This window comes from Alligator sinensis, unplaced genomic scaffold (assembly GCF_000455745.1).
Source record: "Alligator sinensis unplaced genomic scaffold, ASM45574v1 scaffold646_1, whole genome shotgun sequence".
Taxonomy (NCBI): domain Eukaryota; kingdom Metazoa; phylum Chordata; order Crocodylia; family Alligatoridae; genus Alligator; species Alligator sinensis.
This window is the reverse complement of record NW_005842642.1, coordinates 726502-738576: the sequence shown is the minus strand read 5'-3', so window position 1 is coordinate 738576 and position 12075 is coordinate 726502. Positions and strand designations below refer to the sequence as shown.

Genomic DNA, 12075 nt, shown 5'->3' with positions numbered 1-12075 from the left:
ATTCCTGCTTTGAAATTCTCTGGCTAAATGTTACAAAAAGCAAATGTGAGAAAGGCACAAATGGAATGAAAGCACATTCCTTCATGAGAATAGAAAAATGCTTAGCAACCTCTGGGCTGCAGGATTTGCTCAGCTCAAGTCCCAATATTGACATTTTAATTTAAAATAAGCTTGATCTTGTCATTTTTTATTTCACAGTTCTCCCTACTCAGATCACTGTGACTACTGCTGTGCCATGCAAGGGATTACAAGGGATTAATGCTCACTGGATCTAGTCCTAAGAATCATACTGTGGCTTCAGCTGTACGTGAAGATCCCAAAGACTACCGATAGTCAGAGACAATATGGCCTAGAACAGGGGCTGAACAAAATGACCTATAAAGGTTGCATGCTCCTATCTGGGGTAGTTATCTTTACTGGGTCCATTGCTATGGCAATGTAGCAGCAGTGGGCACTAAACATGACACCCCCGCTACTGTGCAGTAGGGTCATAAATGATGCATGCATCGCTGTGATCTGTGATTTTGCAATACCGGCAGGTACCGCACAGTCATTTAGTACTTGCCAAAGTATGCATAGACGTGCCCGCTATGTACTAAATACCCCGTCTCCTTAAGGGAGTTTGATTAGGTCATCATACAAATAAATTTCATCAGGATTTGTTTGTTTTGCGATTTCCAAATGAATCCCCAGACTGACTAAACATGAACCTTTGCTATTGCAGCCCATGGGAAAAATGCTTTGCCTCTTGAAGATAGAATTCACAGATGACAGCTATCAGCATCATAAGCCACATACCAACAGGCCATAAACTTATATTTGCTAAAAGTTTCTCCGGTCCTACATATGACATTGACAATAAAAGTGCCTCCTGCTTTTGCTGATAAAGTGCTTTCCACTTATTCAGACAGATAAGACATGGTATGTTTTGCTACCTCACACATGACTCCACTACAAACATATACTGCTTGGCAGTGTAATCTTCTACTCTGATGCGCTAATAAATACAAAAAGCTGCTTAAATTAATCAGGGCTTAATTTAAAATATACAAACAACTGACAGATTAACAGAAATCCCCCCAAGAAATCTTAATGCAACCCCCCCTCGCCCTCCCAATATTCACAATGCTTTGAGCGAATTCATGCAAACTAACTGCCGGGACAAACTTGGTCCATTAACACACTTTTCCCCCACTTTGGTGGCACTGAATTGCAAATGAGCTGAACCTTGGACACAGGATCAATAACGACTGGAAATACTGCAAGGAGCTTTTTTCAGGTCCTGACACATTGCGTAAAGAGCAGTTCTGGCACATTTTGCACACCTGTTATTGTAAACTAGTGAGAGAAGAAATAGCTTTGTATTTGTATGTGTCAGCTGGTTTCTAAAATGGGTTTGGTAAACAAGAGGCTTGTTTTTACATTAAAAATAGATTAAAACAATTTACAACACCCTAAAATGGGCTTCTTTTGAATCCTCTGAAGTGAAACAACTTCCAAATGTTCCACAGAAGCCATTTTCCATTTCTTGACCAGCTTAGGTCAACATTGTGCTATTTTGTATTAAGATCCGGTCACCAGGCAAGCTACCTCTTCAGGAGCTGCTACTTCACACTGGGAAAGAAGGATTTTTTTAAACATGACAATAGCTCCCACCTCTTTCTTTGGTTCCATGGATGGTAGTACAGACAGGCGGGCAGACACAGAGAGCACCATGAGAGAAAATGCTCTAATCCAAATGTGTGCATGTAAAGAAGAAATGACAAAGCTACACCTAGTGTTGTGATGTCTCGGCTGATAGGAACTGAGAAGATGGGAAATTCTGCAAGCTGTTGATTAATAATAATTCCAGCTGGGACCTCAACTTGTTGATGTGAATTATGCTAAAGGAAGATCAGAAAAGCAGCAAGGGATATAGAGTGCAGTGGGAAATTTCCTCAGCTCGCTCTTATGCGCAAACTGTTGCTGGTTGATTCAGTGTATACAGCTGTGGACCACTTACTTACCGTCTGTTTGGCACAAGGAGTCCCAAGCATCTCCTTGTTTTCTGGCTGCAGTTCTGACCTTCCTTCCTTAATCTCTTTCATTAGGCAGATAGGGTAACTGTTTCAGATTTAAGTGTTTGTGGACAAGTAATTTCAAAGAAATGATTGGCTCATCAGTGACATGAATGCACCTTATATTTGGCCATATGGCTGCCAGCTAATTTATATTGCACTTCACTTTTCAAGAGATTTGCCTAAGGTCACAGAGGAAGTTCAAGGCAGAGCTGGAAGTAGGACCCGTATCTGCTGAGCACCAGTCTGGGAAATTACCTCCACGACCATTTCTCCTTTTTTTCAAAAGTAAGCAGAGCAGAACTAAAAAGTATTGACTTCTTCATTGATATCCTGGTCACGTTGCTTCACTGTCTGCTTCCAAAAGTCCTCTCCTACTTCAGGCTCACCTTAGATCCTGCAGCAACCCAAAATTAAATTTTCCTCTGTCTCTGACATTTGTAACAGATGGGAGGCTCCCATCTGGGGATAATGTTCACTGGTGAGCCGCAGTGGTCTTGCCTTTAGTACCAAGCGTACCACTTGGGAGTAAGGATGAGTAATACCGCGGTGCCGCCTTCTCTTTTTACACCTTTGTCTCTGCATTGAAAAATGGCACAAAAAAGCAGCAATAAAATAAAACTGTATAAAAATAGCTATGCCTCCTCTTCCCTGCCAACATTCCTGGAGTCTGATGAAATCTAAGATATGGATTAGAAATGATTAAATAAAAAAGTAAACAACATTTCTCCTTGGCCTCCTGGCTAAGACAAAGTACAGCATCAGTTTAACATCTGCTAAGTCCTTTGCTGAGGGATTAATAATACTTATTAGTGTCTTCAAATCCCCATGCAGTCATCATCTAATTAACTCAACAATCATTTGGCCAGGGATGGTTTCCGTTCTGTAGGAGTGGGTAGCTTTCCAGTTAATATGCTCGTAATTTCAGTAGCATGGCAGACGTCTTATTTCAACTTTCTTCTCCCTGCCAGTGACCTCAGTGGCAATGACCCTTCTATCCATTCATTGGAAGCTGACATCATTTCCTGCCAAAAGGCCACCTCCTCCTGCGTGGAATCCATCCAGTCCACTGGGATGCCATAGCTAGACCCTGAGAAACAACAAGAAGGTGGTGGTCATGGAAGAAGCAGCACAAGAAGTTACATATTACCAGCAAGAATACTCAAAGTAAGAGAGCCCTGCCCTTAGGGTGTGATCCCAAATACTTCCCTGGGAATGTGCAGAGCACCTTGAACAGCTGTTGATCTGCTGTTAAGCAACCCAGTGTCACATAGACAAAGTCCAGGAAGGACTCTCATGACTTTCATTAGAAAACAACAACAGATTCAGGTCCTTTCTTGCTTCTTTTTGATGGGGCAAGAAGGCCTACAGCTTTGCTTGGTTGTTCTAGGTCTTGGTGGTGGCTTTGAAAGACTTTTTGGCATATTTTAAACCAAAAATTACAAGCTTGCCTACCCTGGAAGAACTGGTGAAATGATGGCCTCACTAGAGTCAAGAGACTGAAACCTGACCAAATATGAGGAGAAGAGATTGTTTATCAAACTGCTCAAAAGTCTTTGATTTTGTTCAAACACCTGACTAGCCATGGTTTCGCTACATGTGCACCACTATAAGAGCATGGAGACTTAAGTTACATCATAATAGTACTATCATTTGATAGCAGTACAATTGTTATATATGTCTGTACTCCTAAGCAGTCCAAATAATGTTACTTGTCCACTTAAACATATGTGGAATCAGGGCCTTAGAAAACAAATGTTTTATGTTCACCCAGTGCACACAACAATCCAGACAAGGGCCCCTGGGAGGAAATGTGACAGTAATGGTAAACAGATCATTAAAAAGCCAAATGAAGAGCAAGTCCAATTTCATAAAAAGGCTCCATTAACATTTGCAGGCCTTTCCCAGGAATAGTTCATGGAACACTGACTGCATTGTCACGACTTCTAAATATTGTCAAAATGGGAGGAACTGGAAAAAAAAATCATTTTTTAAAATGTAATTTCCAACCTATTACAAAACCTGAATGCAAATGACTGAACCTGTCTTGGGATTCATTCCAAACAGGTTTGAATCTTGCACCATACTGGCTGGGGTCATGCCAGGATGGCAGTCTCTTCTACTTTTCCACTTAGAAATCATAATCATAACATTACAAGAATGTGAACATTTCATTTCTAATTCAAATACTCAAACACATTTTCATGCGTCTAACACCTGTCTTTCAGTTCAAACAACATCTCTGACCAAATACATGTTTAAGTTCAGTCCACTGCTAATCTTGGATGTGGTATTTTTATATCTTGTACAAGAGCTGCTACTTCATATTGGGGAGCTTCACACCACACATGGTGGCACATTAGGAGATACAAAAGAGAATATGCCAGAGAATATGTAAGTGATGCAAAAGGCAGACCAGTGTTTTCCAATCAACCCTTCATCTTGCATGATAATTTATAACCCTTTGAAATCTCTTGTCTGGTCCTTATTTCTCAGCAAGCCTTCTTGCAACAATGCCTATACATTGAGTTCAGAATTCCTGAGCACTTCATATAGAAAAATATAAAAGTACAGCCAGGGTAACTCACAATCTGTCATGAGCCAAACAGGGGCACACTGCAAGACAATGCACAATGGAGAATGGAAAGAGTTCACCAAAATAGAATTCATTTCCTTAGCATCAATACCATTGCTAATAGTCTACATATCAGGTAGCAACATTTTTTAGGTCAGCAATTTACAGCAGCAACTTTAAGATCCTAAGCGAGTCACTCTGGAACAGATGTAACGATGCAAAGAATGATGGATGAACATACATATGAGTAACAACGGAGCAATGAGACATGAAAGCTGTGGTCTCCGCAGTTTACAGCACCTGGCACAGTGGGGTGCCATCTCAGCCAGGGCCCTTAGGCACCACTGTACTCTAAATCAGACTAACAGTACATGTTAATTTACATCCAGCTGGCACTCCTTTTCCATTCTGCACGTTACTTCCAGATGCTGCAAGGTCAGTATGGATGAGCATGTACTGTGCATCCAGTGCCATCCGGAGATACTAATTATTCCTAGTAATTGTGCATTTTAGCAGACTGTTAAGGGGGGAAGCTTCCCACGTTCTTAGTGAGTGAACGCTGTTTAGTCTTAGTCTTGAGGCGGAGGTAATTCTTATGATCCAGGCACTGCTGTTTGGACAGAAATTCCTGACAGAGTGGGTTGGCCAGCATATCCTTTGTGACCATCTCTGATCCAGGAGCAGCATGTATCATGTAAATACAGTCAGTTATGCTTAAGCTATGTCCAGACTCCCTACCACTGACTGCCCTCCCTTCAACAGGAAACTCATATGCAGGGCCCCATTGTATTCTACAGCTGAGCAGATGATATTCAATGAAAGGTAAAGGAAAGCAATTTACCTGTCCCAAGGCCTAACCTAATCCCTCCAAGGAAATGATTGGTCAGCTTTTCATGGTCCCACACAGTCAACTCAACACAAGCGTCTTTTAGGTCCTCTGTGTGGAACCCATCATATACAATGGTGTGATTAAAAAGAGGGTTTGTGTCTCTCTTTATAACTCTGGTCTTCTGGTAGCTCTTCTTACTGGTGTCCGGAAGCACGTAGCTTAGAGAGAGAAAAAAAAACACCATACAATAGAGTGTCAACAATCTTTAAAATATCTCTCTGCTGTTTTTGTCAGGCTATATCTGAATTAAACACTCCTCACTTCTAAGCAGAGGAGAAACCCAGTCTCAGGGCAACAATGAATCTTTTCAGACATGCAGAACTGGTTAACATTTTTGTATCAAAAATAGTTTTTGCCAAAAATTTGCACTGGAAAAGTGATTTTCTTTCTTCTTTTTAAAAATAAATAGAAGTTTGGTTATTTTTGTCAGAAGTTGTCAACATATTAGAAACATTCCTTTTTTCATAACTAGGGTGAGCATCTGTCTACTTCTTTAATATTTCTAAAAAAGAACATTTAAAAATTTCATTTGTAAAAATTTAGAGAAAAGAAACATTTTGCAGTAATCCCACTTGTGTCTAAGTTGATTAAACAAAATGTTCACAGTAGCAAAATATAAATGGGAACATGGAAAAAATTTTTAAAAAAGGAAAAATGCCTTTTTTTTTTTTTACATTGTTACTGTACAATTTTGCTCAGTCATATAGTAAGACTTCTACACAAAAAACATTTAAACATTTTCTGAGAGATCTTTTTTTACCATACTTTATTTTCCAAAAGGCAAACCAGTCTCCTACTGTTTTCAACAAATTTAAAATATGAAAAATTAATACGATAAAAACTTGTTCCATTTTGAAAATAATGTTGAAAAAAAATAATTTCTGAAATGTTTGATAATGTCATCAATTTTTGACCAGCTTTCTGCATATCATTATCCAGATCAAAGCAAGTTTGCGCACACTGAACTCTACAGAAGACCAAACCTTGATCCGCACTTGGAAGGTTTGGATCTTTTCTCCTTTGTATAAACAGATACCTAAATAAATCCATATACCTACAGATGCAAGTGTCACTCCATTATACACATGGAAATAGTTACCTTCATTTTGAAAAGTAAGAAAGCAAAGTTCACTGAGCAAATAAATCCCTAATTTTTGCCAATATTGGTGGCCCTCAGTAAGAAAAACGGTGGCTAGGGTTGCCTGGGCACTAAGGTACACATGGTTGACAGCCCAAGAGGTCACAAGTTTGGGGCCAGAGCAGAAGCATTCAGGGTGTGGCCTGTCAGATTCCAATGCAATGTGACGTGGACATGAGAAAGGAAAGGACTAAGAAAAATGCTCAGCAGCTGAAGATAGAAGAGTGCCATACAACAGCTTGCTATCAAAACTGTTTTGTACTATTTATCCTCCGCTGACAACTACCAGCAGGACTTGTAAATTAAACTTAACACTGGAATTCTCTAATAGGGATCTGCTTCTTTTAAGTCAGAAGTGTCAAACTCATCTGGCCCCATGACCCTTTGACTCCCCCCATGTTGGGCACCGTGTGCAGCACAGGTCCCAGAATGGCTGGAGTGGGCACCATGTGCTGTGCATGTAAAGGACCAGATGGGGTGAAGGAGGTGGGGTGGGCTATGTGTGCACAGGTCCCAGAGCAGCTGGAAAGAGCACTGCGTGTAGCGTGGGCCTGAGCAGACAGGGCCAAACATGAAAGCTGGTCCTCTGGCTTGACTCAGTTCCCTCCTGGATAAAACTTTTTCCCAAAGTAAGGACTTGAGATTTTGGCTCACGGTAAACAAGAAAGGCGATTAACTCTAGTTGATCCTACAGAATAGAGCACTGTGTGCGAGATAATGGGCAGCTATTTATAGTGCGGAAAGCAGAGGCCCTGGCAGGTAAAACCGTTAGAAAAAAAGAAACATGCAGGTTTCTGGGGGCCTCTTTTCAGATAAATAAAGCTAGCACTACGCCAAGGCCCTGCCCACTCATCCTCAGAGGCTCACACGTACCATTTCACGAAGGAGTCAACTCCAGAAGGACGTAACTGGGGAAGGTCTTTAGCATCTTTGACCCAGATATGAACTTCTCCAGATGGGGGATTCTTTGTACCTGCTATTTAGGAAAACAGAACCGCGTCAATCAAGTGTTTTGAACACAGTACTCAATGAAATGGAGGGGCTTCCTTCACTAGACCAGGAGGAGGTTGATACAGGCCCTGGCTGTGTCCACTCCTTTCTCCAACGCAACCTCATGCAGATGCAAGTGGTGCTGGGTATGTGGCTATGTGCATCTGTTCCAGTGATAGTCCACACTGAAAATGCACCACTTGAGACGCTAGCCATAGCTAGTACGATTCCCTTATGGATCATAAAATTGCTGCATGCCCAGTAGAGCCACTTTACTAGGACAGGCAGGTTCATTAGCAGGGCCAGGGGTAGAAACGATAATGGGAGTGTAATCTGAAGCAGAGGCAGTGGCAAGACTGAAAGGCGAGAGGAGGTGGTGTAAGGGTGGGGCCCAAAGGGTACAAAGGACCATGGTAGATCTTTCTTGCTCATTCATCCTAAGCCTGGTGCAGTATTAACCTCCTTACACTCCTTTCCCCTGGTAAAAAGGACATTTGCTTTAGGCCCATAGCTAAGCAGAATCTAGTCCTTTTGTTACAGAGCCTCTGCCCAACTCCTCAGCTGGCACAAACCACTGCCTTGAACATTCGTCTAGATCCGAGAGTCATCATGGTTTATCTGTAGCCAAGAATCCCACCCTAGCTTCAGCCTGTCTGCTCCATAAATTCCCACCTGGGTGACACCAGCCCGGTCAAAGCAAGTCTAAATAGGACTCCAGTTAGGACTTGCCAGCCCTGTTCTCATAAGACATTGGTTAAAGGGCACAAGAGCAAGCTCCTGTCTGCTCCAGGGTTGAGCAATGAGCTGCAAATGGGCAGGGTTAATTAAAACACAAATCATACCCAACATGAGGACTGAAATATAAAACACCTGGGGTTGTGCGTTTATGCTGAGCACAAAGATCAGCTTCTGCTCTAATAGGATTATTCTTTAACCAGGCCTTAAATAGCAGTGCTGTGTGCCCCCTGGTGCAGGCAATACATCTTAACATAGAAAATACATTTTACCTAAGCTTCCAGGTGGGACGTATTTAATAGAAAGATTCATCACTCCTCGATGATCCACGCCGTTACTGGCAGAAAGGCTCTAAAAGAGAAAGGTCTATGACAGGCTGAACATGTATTAGCAAGAAACAGGCAGCATTTGAGTTCAGTGGGGGATGCTCAAGCTGAGAGCCCCAAGATAGGCATGGCTGCAGCAGTCTGTTCCTCAGGGAAGGGCTCTTCACTCTCCAACATGATCTTTCAGAGCCTGTGGTCCAAACGGGTAAAGCTAGTTAGTGATTTGGGGTGCCTCCATTTGGGCAGCACCCAGCTTGAGATATAAAGGGGCCTGACTGTCAGACAGCAGGTGCTCACCACCTTCTGAAAGCCAGGCCTCTATAAGGCATCTCAAATTGGACATCCAAACATGGAGGTCACTAGCCATTTGGAAAATGGATGCCTGAGTTATCAGGCTTTTAGGTCATGTGGGAAGGCCCTGTTACTTGCACACCAGTTTAAGGATGGGATGGAGTGGGGAAGGTCTTTATGGGGGGAGAGCTATTCATTGTTCTTGTCAAATTGATGTCAGGTTACACTGATGACATATGGCTGCAGAGACTACATCATAAAATAAATGTTCCCAATAGGCTCGTTTGGAAACACCAGGGCAGTATACATTGCCCAGCGTGCATGTGCGCTCCTACCCTCTTCTGGTGGAATCAGAACTACCCAGTTGTGTGTAACTGGCTTATACTACTTAAGTACAAAAGGGGAATCTCCTTCAAGTCAAGTGATGGGGACCAGGCTTTTGAAGCAAGACAAACTTCACTGCCACCAGGACTGTCAGAGAGCCCCTGGTGTGCAGCCTGGTGATAAAGATGGAGTCTACTGCAAGCTGCAACAGCATATTTTCAGAAACAGTCTTCAATAAATGAGTAAATTCCTTTCCTGGATCCACTTCAAAGACTGAAGCCATTTCTCCCAAAGGGGATGAACAGACAGTTCACCTTACTGCTGCTGGCAAGGGCAGGCAATGCTGCTGAGAGATGGGGACTGCTCTGGTCTTTTGAAAAGGTTAAGCCTCTCTTTAGGAAGTAGAGAAAAGCATATCATTTTTATAACAATCATTTTTTATAATTGTTTTCCTGTTAGAGAAAAACAGATATCAAATGCTTCATCACTGCCAGATTTCACACCCATAAGAATATTCCAGCTAGGATTGTTATGTTGGTTTCAAAATGAGAAGGATATGCAGCCACCAGATTTATCCAGAATGAGGAATCAAACACTCCTTTGTTCTAGCACTGGCTCTGACACTCACTTCCTCCATAGCCTTGGGCATGTCACATAACCTCCCTGCATCCATTTCCTAAAGTTTGAAATGGAGATAATGATAATGACTCACGCATTTCCCAGAGGCACAGTGGGAATCAAAAATGTATCCAGTGGATACATTACAGTCAATAGTATACATTATGGTCTTAAGTGCTGTATCGTTATTATGTGCCTAAAGTAATTCTGTTACACAAAAGTTCAATATCCTCCAGTTGTTTGGAGTCAAGATGCTTACAAGCCTGATCCTACAACCATTACATGCAGTAGAGCTTACTCTTGCTATCAGCCTTGCGAAAACAAGCCTGCTTCAGGTCCAGTTGAATGACAATCTCAGTAAAGTATGAAATGGCCTCTACGGTTAACAGGAATGCATGATTGTACATAATACAGACTCCTGGTGTGCAGTGGGCCTCTTTGTGGGAGCAATTGCTACTTATCTTAGCAAGGGTTTCAGAATTTGGTCTTAAACCACCTTAAGTACTAATAAAACGATGCTAATTAAATGGCAGAACAGTAAAGTGAGATTGGCACAACTGTCACAGGAGTCCATGCCTTACTTTCTGCACTGGTTCTCCATAGGTGCTCCACTGTGCTACTGCTAAATGCAGTGCTGAGTATTCTGGGATCCTATCGCTCCCCTGCAGCCAGTGCTTCTTCACCCACTTTGCTCCTTTGGCATAGACAGAGCTTGTCAGAAACTCAAGGAGCCAGTAGAGTGGGGAATGGAAGCACAGCAGTTTCAGGGCCTATAGCAACCCTAGAGTCCTCTGTGTCAAGAGAAGAACATTATGTTCCCATCATCTCCACTGCACAAAAGACACCACCAGTTTGCTCCAGCTTTGCACAGGAGTCAGACGTGGGCTCAGAAAAAAATAATTATTCCAAAAGGAGGGTTGGATTTGCTGTTGTTATCAACACACCTCAGGACAGGAGAGTTAGGGAAGCTCTGCAGAGGTCACCTTCTCCTCTCAGATCTGTGTCATACTAGTCCATGTGCTCATGGGCTACCATACCCATTGCAGCTGTTGTGTCTGCTCACATAGGGCCAATTTATCACAGACTCACTGGCTATAACTCTGCCCTTTCCTGCCTCTCTTCATTCCCTCTGTTACGGTGCTCCATTACAATGAATGCCCCAGACCTGGAGTAGGCCAAGGAAATAGTTCTGTCCCTTCATTTCCTGATCTCCCTGCAGTGTGTTTCGAACACTTTACAAAGTTTGCCTTTGAAGGGAGGGAGTTCTTGTGGTTAACTAGGCAAAAACATTAGTCTGTCGGTAGATACTTCAAGTGGCCAGCAGGATAGGCAAGTTGTAGCTTTGGGGTGTTTTAATGACCTCCACCTCCCATGTGCAGCATCTGCTGTACAGCGGAAGATAAACTGCATGATGCATTTTTGCTGTGCCTTTGTTTGCACTGGCTTCTGACTGGTTTCCAGGTGCAAATTAAGTTGCTGACTTTGACCTAGAAATTGCAAGGGGGGCTAGGTTTTGCCTGCCTTTCTTCTCCATCCATCCTTAAGCTAAGACCTTAAGCAATCCCAGACTTAATGAAAAATTTACAATGACTCTGGAGCTAATTTCCACTCAGTGCTGGCAGAGCCCACCACAATATACTGCTAGGTCCTTTTCCAGGTGGGGAACTTTTTCGTTTCATTGGTATTGGGCCAGTTTGTCAAGTTAATAAGTGTGCGCTTTGCACTTGGAGCATTGCAAAAACAAAATCTTATCAAGAAATATAATTAAAAGCTAAATGCAATGCACTTACCCGTGGCTTCAATGTGTACCAGTTGAGTTTCTTGTTGCTCCAGTCCCAGCTAGCTAGGTCTATTTCAATCTCTCCCAAGAAGCTGTTACGCCCCAACGGGTCATTGTGCCACACGGAAAGATTCAATTTTTGGATCAGCAAGACCATCTTCTCTATTTTATACTACGGGGGAAAAGAGGGTAGGTGTTCAAAATGCTTTTCCTTTTGCTGAATTTTCCATCATCAGAAAAAACAACCTGCCCTGTTTCAGCCTGAAAAACAAGCGACCTGCCCTGTTTCAACCTACATGCAGTCTGCACAAACTTTGAAAGTCAAAGCCCCTCCTTTGGATAGCTGGACTCT

At 42.5% G+C, this 12075-nt stretch overlaps 1 protein-coding gene across 5 annotated transcripts in view; it reads right to left on the bottom strand.

Moving 5' to 3' along the window:
• Positions 1-6: 6 nt before the first annotated feature.
• LOC102381587 (synaptotagmin-like protein 2) overlaps positions 7-12075 on the bottom strand; it is a 61142-nt gene continuing 49073 nt past the window's right edge. For all 5 annotated transcript variants that reach the window (XM_025215383.1, XM_025215382.1, XM_025215380.1 and 2 more), the window contains 5 exons: positions 11734-11895; positions 8657-8735; positions 7533-7635; positions 5474-5679; positions 7-3147 (listed from right to left, as the gene is read on the bottom strand). In XM_025215383.1, the coding sequence (XP_025071168.1) occupies positions 3002-3147; positions 5474-5679; positions 7533-7635; positions 8657-8735; positions 11734-11895 (696 nt within the window). In that variant the 3' untranslated portion in view covers positions 7-3001. The remainder of the gene's footprint in view (positions 3148-5473; positions 5680-7532; positions 7636-8656; positions 8736-11733; positions 11896-12075) is intronic.